The 14,474-nt window shown below is 57.9% G+C and overlaps 1 protein-coding gene across 13 annotated transcripts; it reads right to left on the minus strand.

Annotated features, from left to right (window-relative positions):
• Nucleotides 1–552: 552 nt before the first annotated feature.
• Nucleotides 553–9,028, minus strand: ISLR2 (immunoglobulin superfamily containing leucine rich repeat 2). 13 transcript variants are annotated; one of them, XM_032342480.1, is made up of 4 exons: nucleotides 8,857–9,028; nucleotides 8,424–8,519; nucleotides 5,721–5,831; nucleotides 553–4,341 (listed from the first exon to the last, which is right to left on the minus strand). In XM_032342480.1, the coding sequence occupies exon 4, from the start codon at nucleotides 4,318–4,320 to the stop codon at nucleotides 2,074–2,076; it is 2,247 nt and encodes a 748-aa protein (XP_032198371.1). In that variant the 5' UTR covers nucleotides 4,321–4,341; nucleotides 5,721–5,831; nucleotides 8,424–8,519; nucleotides 8,857–9,028; the 3' UTR covers nucleotides 553–2,073. The 13 variants fall into 13 exon arrangements, with proteins under 13 accessions (XP_032198371.1, XP_032198372.1, XP_032198373.1 ...); XM_032342481.1 differs by lacking the exon at nucleotides 8,857–9,028 and adding an exon at nucleotides 8,662–8,781; XM_032342482.1 differs by lacking the exon at nucleotides 8,424–8,519.
• Between the last annotated feature and the right edge of the window lie 5,446 nt (nucleotides 9,029–14,474).

Here is a 14,474-nt window from a genome sequence, read left to right on the forward strand (position 1 = left end):
CCAAACATAAAACACACACACACACACACACACAGGCACACGCTTGGCCATGCGCACATGCCCCTGTGAATTCCCCCACTGGCTTCTCAGAGAACAGAGGGACTGGAGTTGAAACAGAAACGAGGCAGTCTACACACACACACACACACACACAGCGCCACACCCCATCATAGCGACTATGTCAACCCAAGGAGTATTTGGCAGCTACACAACACACTCAGGCGCACCCCCCCCACACACACGCACCCCTGAACTGTCGTTCCGTCTGTGGGGACCACCCCCACCCTCCCTGAAACCTCTCCCACTCATTTCCAACCTCCTCAAGCCCACGTGGTTTCGCCCCCTGCCGCTCGGAGTTGGAGGCACTAAGAAGGAGCGGGTGCCGGGTGTAAACACCTGGCAAAATTACAGGACAGTCCAAGCAACACGAACTCACACAAAGGATCCCAATGGGAGGATCCTGGGGGCTCCCTCCTACTGCGGTTTCCTCCAGCATCCCCCAGGCTTCCTTCCTCTGCCCCCCCCCCCCCACAAAGACTCACCAAGCCCAGATCAAATCGATTGTTTTATTGACTGTTTACATACAGACGCCTTTAGAAAAGGGCGCGGGCTCCGGGGTGGGGGAGCTACTCCGCCCCGGGCCGCACTTGTGCTGCGCTTCGCGAAGGACTGGCAGGTCCCGACGACCGAATCCACCCCCCATCACAATCCCGACGTTCACCTCCAAGAATAAAAAAAGGACCCCGCCCCAGTCGCCGCGCCTCGTCCACCCTCCCGCCCCCTCCCTCCCCGCCCACCTGCCTGCCCGCCCGCCCCCCTACACTACACGATCACACTTTACAGAATACAGACTTCTCCTACAGAGCACGCTCGTCTAGGACTACACGCCAGGCAAATACTGTTCTCGTGGAAGGAGGGGCGGGGCGGGAAGACGCGAGAACCCAGGGGCTTTTCTCCATCCGGATCCCGAGGCACCGTCACGCGCAGGCTTTGTGCGAACCAGGGCGCAAGCCCTTGCACGAAACCCGGCCCGGGAAGACCGCACTTGGCTTCCTTTGCCCCCAGCGCACCTCGAACGGAGGTCTGGGCCACGTGCAGCAGCGGAACCCCAGCTGTGGAGTGCTTGAACTCCGGAAACCCCAAGTCACCCACAACGAAATTCACCCAGGACCAAGCCCACGCTCTCTGCGTTAAAAGGGAGCGCCGTTCCTCGGCGCTTTAAGTTAGGAGAGCCGGAGAGAGAAAACGGATTCCCTGCTCTACCCCCTCACACACATCCAATTTTCCTAGAGGCTGGGAAGGGGGTGTTAGCACCGGACCCGGAGCGTCGCTGTCTTTGAGAAAACAAAACAAAACAAACAAACAAACAAAAAAAACCCTACGAAAATATGAAAATCGGAGCGCGGAGCTGAAAGGCGCCCCAGGCACCGGGCTTGGCTCCAGTTGATTAGAAGCGGATTGGGAGTGGGGGGACAGAAGGGTTTGTTTCCCAGCCACAAGGGGACTTTGAAACTAAAACTAGGGAGTTGCCACGGATTCCTGGCTTCTGGGACGTGCACCCCAGAAATGTTGGAGTAGGGGTCCAGGTGGGACCCTACAGCACTCCACGCAAGGAACATCTGCTGCGGATCCCTGGCTGACCCCACACCACGGCATTACCACCAGATATTTCCGTGGTCTCCTCTGTTTCCTCTGGTTCCAGAGCCTACCGTGGGGGCAGGCTGCAGAGCAGATATCGCAGATAACAATTAGGGTGGGAATGGAGAGGCGTGGATTCCGCTTCCCGGTCAGCGGGTGGTGCATTACAGGGAGAGAGGAGAGTGAGTAACTGTGCTTGCCGTGGAGGGGAATTGAGCCCTCAAAGACAATGATGATAATGGGTGGCTGGGAACTGGTGCAGTCATCCCACACCCCTCTCGAAGTCCCCAGTAATGAAGGTCGGGGCTGGTAAAGGGGCGGAGTAAGCGAAGGTTGCGGGTGGGGTGGTGGGCGTACATCCTGCCAGCCCTAGGCTTCTTCTCCCAGGCACCCAAGGTGGGGGATGGGAATGGGCAGGCCGGTGGGGCTGGGGATTCAGCCTGCCGTCTGCCTGTAATTGCCATTAATTTCCTGGGCGATGTTGACTGCCTCGGCGCCCAGGGGCAGCCGATCACTGTACTCAGAGCCCGCCTCAAACTCCTCTTGGTTGGCCTTGGACTGGGACTCCACCAAAGAGCAGGCCGCCAGACTCTCCTCCCTCTGCAGGTCCCCACCTGGGTCCCCTTGCTCCGCGTCTTCGTCGAGGCCCTCCCCGGGAGCCTCTTCTGGCTCCACGACGTCTGCCTCGCCGCCTGCCGGGTAGCTTTTCTCGGACTCGAGGTAGGAGGCACGTGGGTCAAAGTCGGCGGCGATGCGTTTCTCCATGGGGTCTGGGGCCTGTGGCCGCAGTATAAGACGATAGGGCTTACCGGGGTGTTTGGCCAAAAGGTGGCAGCAGGCGGCGCCCAGCAGGGGCACGGTGGCCAGCACCAGGAGGAATACGCTCACCGCCACGATAACCAGCAGCGAGGGCAATTCCTTCTTAGTGGCAAACACCACTTGCACGTGGCAAGCCTCCCCGGCTAGCGCCAAACACACTGAGTAGTTAGTACCAGGCCGTAGGCCGCGGAACCAATAGGCGTTGACGCCCTCCTCCACGCGCGACCACTGCACTGCTGCGCCACCCCCAGCTGGGCACAGGTAGAGCAGGCGCAGCGGCCGCCGCCCCGGCCGCCCGGCCGCCCCAGTCCCGCCAGGCCCAGATCCCCAGCGCGCCGCCAGCGGCGTCAGCTGCACCCGAGCCTCGCGCTCCGCCACGTCCAGCGCGATGACACCCAGCTCAAAGACGTGCTGCTTGAGCTCTGCGCTCTGGTTGAATGCGTGGTTGGACACGTACCGCGAGGGGTCCCCGTGGCCACAGCGTTGCTCCTCCGCCGGATCCGCAGAGATCTGGTCTTCTGCTTCCTCTCCCTCATCTGCCTCCTCCTCCTCCTGCTCCGGCCCCGCCTCCGTTTCCCCGAGGATGCTAACCCGGGCTAGGCCTTGGCCTTTGATTTTGCCCTCGGGCTTGGAGGGTAGAACGCTGTTGCCCCGGCCTTTGGCTGTGGACTTGCGTTCAGAAGTAGGGGCCTGCCCTACAGAGTCTCCCCCGGCGCCAGGAGCGTGCTTTGGGGGCCCGGCAGCCGCCACTGCCACGCGTAGTGAGGTGGAGTTGGCCCCCAGCTCATTGTGGGCTCGGCAGGTGTAGATGCCTGCTTCCTTGGCACTCAGGAGGGGCACCAACAGGGAACCGTTTGTGAGGGCCAGGAAACGTGGGTTGGCTGGGGGCGCGGGCCAAGCGGGTGCTGGAGTCGGGGTTGGGGCCTCCATCTGCGTGGGCCCATCCCCATCTCCTTCCTCCTCCCCGTCATCGGCCCCATCTGCGTTGTCCTCCCCACTCAGGACAGGAGGCTCTAAGACTATGGTGCCACCCGGGATCTGAAGTTGCCATTGCAGGCGGGGTGTGGGGTGTCCTTCAGCGACGCAGTGTAGCATGAGCGCCAGGCCGGCGGGCAAGGGGCTGCCCGGTGCCTCGGGCGGGGGCTCAGCACTCAGACGCACGCTGGGTGGTACACAGGATAGGGCGGGAAGGCGGTGCACAGGCACCCCCTGCAGCGCGGGAGGCGAGGCACACGCAATGGAGTCGGGCTCTGGTAAGGAGACCCTGGTGCTTGCGGCCCAGGCTTGCAGCCACACAAGGCTGCAACCGCAGTGGAAGGGGTTGTGATAGAGTTGGAGATGGGACAGTGCGCTTAACGCGTCGAAGGTGCCAGGAGCCAGGGTACGCAGCCGGTTGTTGTTGATGCGCAGGGAGCGCAGGTCGGGCAGCGCACCGAGCGCATCCCGGGGCAGCGAGCCCAAACGATTGTGGTTCATTTTAAGCAGCTGCAGCGCACTCAGATTACGAAGGTCGCTCCACGGGAAGCTGGATATGAGGTTGTGGCTTAGGTCGAGGTTCTTGAGCTGGCTCAGCACTGCCAGAGAGCCGGGCTCCACCGTGCGCACCTCATTGTGCGCTAGCCACAACGACGTGACTTGCGTGACGTCGGCGAAGGCCCCGCGCCGCAGCACGGTGATCTTGTTGGCCGACAGACTCAACGTGGTCACGTTGGCCGGCAGTCCTTCCGGCACCTCATGCAACTCCTTGTAGGCGCAGTCTGCGAACTGGTGCGCGTACTTGTCCACGCAGGCGCACGGCTCTGGGCACGCTCTGGCCACTCCTAGCAGAGCCCAGGCCAGCCACAGAGCCCACAAGGGCACCATCGCGGATCCTGCGGATGGAAGCTGGAGAAAGAGGGGAGAAGGTGACTTTTGAGATCCAGCCTCCCTCTCTCTATTAAGCTCTGCCTCCGCAAAAGTCCCTCTGGGGCAGACCCTGGGGCCCCAGGAACCTTCTCTGTGCCCAAGAGTCTCTCTTGGACACGAGTTGGGGCGCAATAAAAGTCTCAGGATTCAATGCATGCTCTCGGGACCTGACTTCCATTTCTAGCGGACTTGTGCCTCGACCCCTACCCCCCACCCCCACCTACCCATTCAGTCTGGCACTCCAGAGACTCAGCCGCTCCCCTGTCTGCTCTGGGCTCTGCCCTGACCCGCAGGTATGTTTCTAAGCCTTCGTTTAACTCCGTGACAAGGGTACACAGAAAAAGTATTTCTGTCTGTGGCCTGTTGTCTTTCCTCAAGCTCTTTGTCCCACTCACCGCGTTCGCACACGCGCCCATACATTCACACAACACCACAAACACAGCGTGGGCACGCCACCAAACTTGCAACTTCTGCAGGGGTTTAGAGGTTCACAGCACATTTTCTAGCACACAAACACAACGACACCCAGACATGGACACACTATACCCTGGAGACCTCATTGTTCTTTCAGCTGAACCTAGCATCCGGACAGGGTTCTCCGTCGCGGTGCTTTCCTGTTCATTGTGTGAGCTGACAGACACAAGGACACAAGTCCTCACACGAACCCACCCGCTCACAGGCAGCACAGGCGTTCGCTTGCGCATGCACAAAAGCCCTCCACTGAGACAGAAATCCCAGCAGATAGAGAACTTGAGGTGGGAGGGAGGCAGGCGGGACTGGGGCAGTAGGCTCCTAGCCACCCATCCCCCTATACTGAAACAGCCTGCCCTGGGCTGCAGCTCCCTCGAGGGGAGGACCAAGGTTGCTGTGTCAACTTCTGTCTGAGGAAGGAGGTCCTTCCCCATGCATGAACCTGGAGCATTGAGGAGGATGTCACTAAAGATTCAAAGAATACCCCCTCCCATCACGGAGGAGCCCAGGCAGCTCCCAGAGGGTACAGGAGTCCTCAACGGACAGGTCATCGTGCAGGATTCTGTCCCTTTTCTACGGCTCCACGAAGCTAGCACACCTCAACCCCGCCCCTCCCCCTCACTGCCCCCTAAAACCTTATACCCAGCCACACAAACGCGCTTTAGGGGAGCATTCCCGCTCCCACCTAGAACTCCCAGCAGGTTGGGCAGAGCCCCTCCCACAAGCCCATCTTTGGGAACCCGGGTTCCCTCACGCTGCCTTCGCTCCTGGGGGAGGGCCCCTCCCCACCCCTCCGTATCCCCCCCCCCAAAGCTCCAGCGGGTTATGGTAACCCAGGTGGGTACCATAACCCTGGGTTGAGGTTGTGGGGCGGTCCCGCGGCTTACCCGCTGCTCGCTGACTCTCCGCGCACTGCCCTGGGGCTGCAGCCCCTTCTCCAGACTTGAGGTCTCCGAGCCAGGACACTGCCCAAGGGCGCTTTCCACATCTGTTGCTGGCTGTGGAAAAGACAGGGAGGGGCAGAGAAAGGGACAGGTAAGTATGGAGACCTCCCTAGCCCTTAGGTCCCGCTTCAGCTTTTCCTTCCGCGTCTGTTCCCCCCACGTCTGGCTGGCTGCAGACTGAAGAGAGTCCGCGCGCGCTCCCGGCGCGGCAGGGACGCGCACAGCCTCTCCCACCTCCCGCATCATCCACATTTGTTAAAGCCGTAGAGGCTCTCCCCGAGGCTGAGACACGTTGGGCTCAAGGGGCGCCCCCCCACACTCACCGCCCTCATCTGGGCTCTTTCCAGTTCAACGCACACCCATACCCCACGTCCCGTCCCTCCGTATTTACACATCTGTAGACGTTGTCACTATGCCTAATCACATCGCCATCCTCCCCCCACCACGTTCAAACACATTGATACAGACACACACAGACCTTCACACCGTCCGCACAGTTGACCTTCACATGGTAGAATTATCCATCATCATGTAATAATAACCGAGTCAATGTGTTGAGGCCTCCTGACGTTCACACACATTTTCAAAGGCACACCTTCACTCGGGACACTCACCATTTTCTCCCTTCTGTGCACGCACACACTTTCACGCTCACTCACCCTCACGCGCGGGTCCCGCCAGGGCCGGGGAGCTTCGCTGCTAATTGAACGAGAGCCGCTTTTACGCCCCGCAGCACGTGAGACAAACCATCTTTGAGGAATTTGGGGGAAGGCAAAGCGCACGACTGAAGGGGGGGGGCGTGTCTTTGCCTTTAAACTCTTTTTGCAAATGCCGGCTGTGGCACAGACCGACCTGAAGTAGGACCTGCTGCGCTGTGCGCAGCCGGCTCCCGCGAACCCTTCCTTCCCGCACCCCCCTCCCCACTACCAGCCTCCTCCCCGAAGCCACGTTCAACACGATGCATAATTGATAGTGTTAGCAGAGCGTCTCACCCTCCCTGCTATTTTTGCTAGGATCTGGGTAGATGGTCTCCCCTGCCCCCCACCAGTCCAACCCGAAGACAGGCGAGCGCACGACCCCGCGAGGCGCCCGGAAAAGAAACGTCTGGACCCCAGCCCACCGCCGCCCTGGCCAGCCTCTTAAGCCATACTCTTTTAAGTCTCGTTTTTTGTTTTTTGCTTTTGTTTTTGTTTTGTAGCTAAACCAGCGCTTGAAGCCCATAGCCCAATGAGCCGCCTGTGCGCGTTCCCGGGTGCGGTGGGTGCGCCTCCCCAGTGGGACGGCCTGGGCGCACCCAAGTGCCTCACCCTCGGATCTTGCCAGCTCCGGGAAAATGGGGCCCCGGGGCTGCGGCAGACAACAGCACAGGGATGGTTACAAAACGTCAGCTCCTCCAGAGCAGTGTGGGCTGGGAACTTAAGGCCGGAGCATCTCTCTCACTGTCCCTCCCTCGCCAACGCCTTCACAGCCTCACCAGCAAACACACGGTCAACCCCACACACTTAGCCCCCAGAGCCTCCGCGGCCCGCCACCGCCAGCATGTCTCACACCCTTACACAACAGCCGGCCTCGGCAGATTCGAATACTTGCTGTTCCCGACTCCCGCTCCCTGTCTCTGGCGAAACCCCGACATTTCTTTAAGCGAGGAGGAGGTGGAGGCACAGGAATGTCGAGGCATTTGGCTAAAACTCTCCTTCACTGCCCATTGCAGCCCCAGAGACAGAGTTGCCGGCCAGAATCCTGAAGGGGATACTGGCTCCAGGAGACACCCTCCCCCAAAGCCTCCTCCCTTCCCCCGTCCTTTCCCGTAGACATAGAGCTCTCTCGGGGCACGCACGGCCCCCAAGCCCTCACCCGGGACCGGGGGATTCTCTGGCCGGTGGGTCGATGGCCCGGGTTTGGGGCCTCTGCGGAGATCAATCTTCCGATTTGAGTGTTGAGCATTTTAATGAGCTGGGGAAGTGGGGGAAGAGAGACGGACGGGGAGCGCTGCAGCTGAAGAGACTATTCGACTCATTCCGAGGATCTTTTGTAAATTAAATATGAACCGACCTGCGCTCGCACGCTCTGCATCCCTCCCTCTCTCCTACTCCTGCGGTCGCTGCAGGCGGCCCAGCGGGCTGGGACCAGCACCTTTCTTTCCTTCCGACCAGAATTGAGAACCCAGAACTTCACTCCACCTGCCTGGGCCTGTGGTCCCCACAGACGAACTGGGGGAGGGGGCACAGGGACGCCCTGAGAGGGATGGTGTCTTCAAGGAGGGTGGAACGCTGAGCGCACCTCGACTCTGCAGTGGGACAGCGCAAGCAGCCCCCTAGTCTGCGAATGAGTCCCTGAGGCTGGGCCAGGGAGTGGCGCGGTCGGCGGGTCTGGTATAGCCTCTTTGTCCGCGGAGCAAGGGCGGGGGGGGGTGTGCGGGGGGGGGTGCGTAATGAGAACGCTGGGTGGGGGGCGTTTCCGCGAGTCTCGGTGCTGGAAGAGGGGTCTGGGAGGTGAGGGACCAGTTGCAAGGATGGACAGTCAGGTCCTGAGTCGTCGGTCCTGGAGACTTCCCTGGGCGCGGGGGAGGGGCGCCGACCAGAGAGGCTGGGACCGAGGCTCGGGCGGGGAGGCGCACAGCTTGTGGACCCTCCACCCAGTTTTCACCTTTTTTCTGGTTCTTTTTGCCGTCGTCTGGGAGGCGGAAAGGTAGGCAGGCGGGCGAGGGACAACTTGGAAGCGCTGATGTACTAGAAGACAGGGCTGGGGAGTAGAAGGGAGAATGGGCTCGCTCATTCTCTGCGGAGAGCTTCCCAGGCCCGCAGGGACCCGCCCCCCCCCCCCCAGCGTCCCGGGAACCTCCCGGGCCCGCGGGCCAAGTAAGACCCCCTTTTTCTAGGCTCACTTGCCGGGGATGCAGAAGCCTGGGGAATTCGGCAGGGACACAGGGCTCCCGGGGCCAAGACGGCGGCTAAGGATGTGGTCGCCACCCAGAAGAGAGCTCAGACTCCCAGGGGTCCCTGCGACACCCGCCCACTCTTCAGCAAGCGCTTTTGTTCCCCCAGCCGGCCCCGGGGGGTGTGGAGAAGACAACCCTTACCCCCGCCTTCGACCCCGGAGCGCCCAGTGCCTGCCCTGGCAGAGTCCGCCCAGGCCTGGGATGGGAGCCACGACTCCAGGATCAGCCTCCGGGCTCAGCTGGGAGAGCACCGCACGTTTCGCCCCGCGCCGCCAGGGCGCGCAGGAGCAGGTCTGATGTCTATAATGTTAATAACGGTACAGTTACTGAGGGGCATGGGAGCCGAGAGCGAACACACCACCCCCGCCGCCGCCCACGTCTTTGATCGTTAAAGAAACAGGCACCTAATCAGGTGCGTGAACGTAGGTGAGGGAAGAAAAGAGATTCAAGGTTCTAAGCCGCCAGAGTTGGAGGGAGGAGGGGGTGTCCCAGAATCGGAATCTGGGAAATCCGGACTCAGGCTTTTTGACCAGGCTGGGGTCCAGAACTTAGGCAGACGCAGGAGCCGAGGGCTGTGGCTCCGGGAAGATTTTTGCGGACTGACTTCTAACTTCGACTTCTCCGACCCGAACGGTCTGGAGGGTGGGGCGGGTGGAAACCCAGTGGACCCTCACAGTGGTTCCCGCGGCTGTGTGGTGGACTCAAGGTTTCAGTCCAAGGCCCGGTTCGTGAGCGCCCCCTGCTGGACCCCGCTTGTCGGGCGCAGAGGCTGGGGCAGTGGTAGCCGGAGGCTGGAGCGCCGCCCTAAGCCCTGCGCTGTCCCTGTCCGAGGTCCAACTGGCTGGGGGCCCCTTACCCAAGGCACAGAACCTTTCCTTCTCACGCCCACCCAGTCTGCGTCTCAGGAATCTGCAAATTCCTCTCCTCTGCCCAACACCGCCACAGCCCCCGCTTCGCACCCCATTGTGTTCCCTGCACCCAGGGCACAATAGACACCCTCAGAATGCCGGCTGAACGAATAGACCCTCCTGGGAGGAAACCTTCCTGTGTGCCTCCCTCACCAACAACCGACCCACCCACCCATCCCGGGCGGGGTGAGCCCTTTCTCTTTGAGACCTGTAGGAGGGTTCTAGAACACAGCCCTTAAGTCTTCTGATTGTCAGGAACCTAAAATGTCGAGATCTTGAAAATGAAAATCTGTTGGCTCTAAGATGGGGGAAAAAAACCCCTGTGAAATCGGAAGTCATAGATGCTTAATGAAAAGTTCCTGACATACAACATTGTGCGAACGATTCAGTTGGCGACTGGCACGTGGGTGATTTTAGGGATGTGGGAAGGGCCTCGGAAAGTCATTAGATGGGCATCAAATTCTCAATGCTTGGCAGCAGGCTCAGGAGATCCGTCCCACAGCTGCACTCCCACAAGATCTCTGTAACACTCACGGCTCCCACCTTGCAGCTCTGCACTTTGTCCCCCGGCCTCCCAACACACCTTTATAGTGTTCCCACCTCTCTCCCTAAGAAGCTGCTTTCTTTTCTAATTTCCAGCAGAAAGCTCACCCTTCCGGGAAGCCAGTGCCAGTTTAGGATAGTACCCCCACCCCAACCCGTCCATCTCTCCCTCCCCTCGTACACACTCAATGGAGTGTTTAGGAGGAAGGGTTTTAGCATCAGACTCCACCAGGTACTAGCTGTGTGACCTTTGCCAAGTTACATAGCCTCTCTGTGCCTCAGGGAGAAAAAGATCATAAATAAGAGTATTTTATCAGGTTGCTGTGAGGATTCAGTGAGTCAATGCACGCAAAGCACCCAGTACTTGGCACTTAGTGCTCGGGAAGGAATTATTATTTTTTTAACAACAACCAGAATTAGCCATTATTATTACCTTCCAGAATTGGGTACAGATATGATGAGAGGTTCCTTGTGTCCTGCCTCCCCCACAGGGAGAAGGACCTTGGCCCTGCCCCCACATGCCTCTCCTTACTCCCTCCCTGCCCCACCCTCCATGGCATAGGCAACAATCAGAATACTGAAACTCAGATTCTCACGCTTGTAGCTGTCACCAGTGTGCCTTTTTGGAAAGAGAGACCTGCAGCTGCAGCCCTGGTGGAAGGTTTTTAATTAAAACCACAATCTGTTTAAGTATTTATTGGGCACTGTGACTTTAATTATTTTCCAGGGGAAACCGACAACAACAAAAAATCCACATTTGCATTTGGGAAGGCTGTGGATTTCAGAGGGAAGTAGCAACCGGTGGCAGTTTGCTGGAGGCAACTGGGAAGAATTTCCTAAACGGTTCAAATGAAGCTCGACATTATTAATAATCTGGGATCCAGTCCACAACCTTCCTCCTAGTGCTTTCAGGAAATTAGCTTAACGTGCTGGCAAGGCCCTTTATTGCCATCAAAATTAACGACAGCTCTTCCAATGGCATTTCATGTAATTATCTGGGTCTGTGCTTGTCTTGCTGGAGATGGGGAACCCCTGCCTCGAAGAGGCAACACTCCCATGGGCGAGGGGCAACATGCTTAGCTGTTCTGCCTGGCCCAGGCAAGACTGGATCTCCCCAAAGTGGGGAGTGGGGCCGCCAGCCCCTCCATAGTAGGGTGCAGCAGGTGAAGAAGGGTTTCAATCTGCAGATAACAAACTTCCCATCATGAAGTGTTTTAAACTCTGTGGGTATCATCTTGCAGGGAGGAAGCAGAGCTGGCTTCAGGTCTGGTTGGTTCAGTGGCCCGGTGACATCAGCAGGCCCAGACTCTCTTTCCTCTGCCACCCCTAATGGGGCTTCTGCCTGAGACTCGTGTCCCTTGATGCACTGGAAGGCTTCAGCAGCAGCTGGGGTGACATGTTTGGTGGTAACAGACTCGTAGTGGAACAGAGAGACTGGATTCCCTTTCTAGAAGCCATAATCTCTCCTTAGGCCTTATGGACACCTATTGGCTTAGGACTTCTCATCTCTGAGCCAATCAGTGGTCAAGGGGATTGAATTGATTGGCTGAGAGTATTCATCTAGCCCTGAAATGTATGTTGAAGAGTCAATCCCAAGATTATCTACAGGCAAGAAATCCCCTTTAAAGAAAAGTGCTGGGGGGAGGGGTGGCATGAGAGAGTAATCTACTATTGTGTCAAAATGAATTGAAATGAAACTGACCATAACTGTAATCAACCATATTGGGCACCATGTTAGACAGTAAATCGCAAGAGACACCTTATCTGGAGATCAGACCAGTCTACTACGTCCAATGTCTGTGGCTAGGATCAGGGCACAGTGTATGACCAGGATATAGGGAGCTCTCTGGGGTAAGGATCCATAAAGCTAGAGAATTCTCTGCTTTCACAGAATTCTTAAAATGATAAAAATTTGTTCTTGGAAATGCCTGTGCTGGGATCCAAAGCTATTTTGGGAGCCGTGGAAGCTTGAGTCTTCAGTTGGATATTTATGAACAGGAGACGTTTATGAACTCAGAGATGTTCCTACATGACTTCATATCCTGAGTACGTTGCCCAGTCCCATGGCAGGGAAGACAGGCCTTTGCTGTTGAGGTGGAAGACAGGAGGAAGAATTGTCCCCAGGTCTTCTGAAGAATGTGGAGGCAGTGCAAATCTTCCACAGACTCCTTGTATGACCTTACGTGACTCCTCTCCTCTCTCCTGCTAGGTCTCCATGCTTGTAAACGTAGGAGGGTGGGCTGGGTGAGCTCAGAGGCCCTTCCAGTGCTGCTGAGTTCTGAGACCCTGGCTTCCTGCAGGAGGAGGTCTTTTGGAAGGTCTGGGAACCACTGCTTGCCTTCTTCCTCATGTCACTGGACGATTTCTTTGTTTTCCCTCCCGTGGTACTGCACCTGCCTCATCTTTTCAGGTCATCAGCACACCTGGGCCAGGAGCTAACTGCCCCCTCCCCAAACAGCTACACATTGTTCTGAGGGCAGGGAGAGTCCTCTTGCTACAAATTACAGCTTGAAGGCCCTTCACATTGTAGGGTTCAGGGCGTGTGTGTGTGTGTGTGTGTGTGTGATCATTAGAAATTAAATCTGATCACTGAATAATTCAGAAGCCTGGTGTGTAGGCCCAGGAAGAAATGCCAAGGTTGCCAGGGGCTCCCTGACCAGTGGGTGCATGTAGAAGCAAGACCAGGACTCTTCTTCAGTTCTGGCCACTCCACTCTGCTCTGTGGCCCTCAGTTCTCCATCGCCTGAGGCCATCAGTGGAGAGAGGTCATAGTAAACACCTATTTTGAGACCCCCTCCTGAGCACCCATCAGAGACCACAAGGGCAAGGTCCAGGGGGTGGGGGCTCCTCCTCCTTCACCCTCCAGGCTGAAAGCTTCTGGAGTGTCACCCAGAGCCTTCTCCTCTGTGGTCCCCACCAAAGTCAGACCAGCATGGATGGGGCACTTGATAGCACAGAATACATTAAATTTCCTCCTGGGTATCTTTAGTCTCTCACTGGCAACAGGCTCTTCCTTTGTTTCTGGAAAGAGTTTCCTAGAAGCAGAGCTGTAAAGGGGATTCATGCACAAGCCATGACTGAGGAAATTTCTTAGCAGAGACTGGCAGGGCTCGAGAAGGGAAGTGGGAGATGAAGGGGAAGAAGCCAAGCCAGTGTGTGATTTCAGGAAGTCTCCGCCTCAGAGGCCTGATCCCAGGGAGTTCTAGGCATAAATCACACCTCAGAGAGATGCACAGCAGTCAGACATTGGCTAGGGGCTGCCTCCAGGGATGGAAACTTCCAGGCACTTCCTCCTCTCTGTGCCTGTGGGGAGTCAGCTCCAGTAGCCTAAGGGCAGGCCTAGGAAGAAAGCCACAGATGTGAGCTGTCAGAAGCCAAGCCCGCAGAAGCCAAGGGAAGGACGTGCAGAAATGGGCCTGCTATGTCCTTCATCCCACCGGCCAGAATCCAGCCTCCCCCATGTTGCCGGGCGCTCTGCTTGGCAGTGGGACAGCTGGGAAACCAGGCGGATTCTGTCTCTGCCCTCCCCGACCCAGCAGGTTCAGGTATCCTCAGAGAGAGGAGGTTAGGAGGCTGCTTAGGAGGCCCTTGGACCTCTGAGGCAGAGGTGGCCTCTCTGATGGCTGTTTCTGGGTGGGAAATATGCCCCCATGCAGGTCTCCTATACCCCGCTCCAAGGCTCCTGGGCACCCAAAGCAGAGCCCTACCGTGTCTGGGAAAGCCTGAGACTGTGCCCTTGACTAGAGCATGTCCCGATTACTGACAGCATGTCCCAGAGAGGGATAGCACCTCCTGGCAGGCAGCTGGCTGGGGCAGAGATTAGGAGGAAGGACATCCCTCCTTCAGGTGGGTCTTGCACCCAGGCGAGGCCAGTTCTAATGGCCATGTCTTGGGGACAGCCAGGTACAATTCAGTGTAAGGGGGTCCAGAGCAGGAAACCAGGGAACAGGGGGCTGACCCTGCTTTTCCACTGACTATCTGTGAGGCTTTGGGAAAGTCTCTCTCCCTTCCTGGCCTCAGTTTCCCTTCCTGTGCCATGGGACTAGACATACCTCTCCACCTTCCTGTCTCAGCTGGGACAGGAACTTAGATCTGTCACATTCTTGCTCCCAGGCCTGTCCCTACCAATCTAAAAGGAGGAAGCATCATCTTTCCAGAGCAGCAACCTCCCAGGAGGGACAGTCCCCTCCCTTAGTTCCTTGCAGAGTCCTCTTTGAAGTGCCCCAAATAGGTTTTCCCTGGAGTCAGTGAAGCCTCAGCCTCATCTCCCTGAGCCCTTATCTCCAGCCCCAGCTGGAAACTTGATGT

This window comes from Mustela erminea, chromosome 5 (genome assembly GCF_009829155.1).
Source record: "Mustela erminea isolate mMusErm1 chromosome 5, mMusErm1.Pri, whole genome shotgun sequence".
In the NCBI taxonomy this organism is placed as follows: Eukaryota; Metazoa; Chordata; class Mammalia; order Carnivora; family Mustelidae; genus Mustela; species Mustela erminea.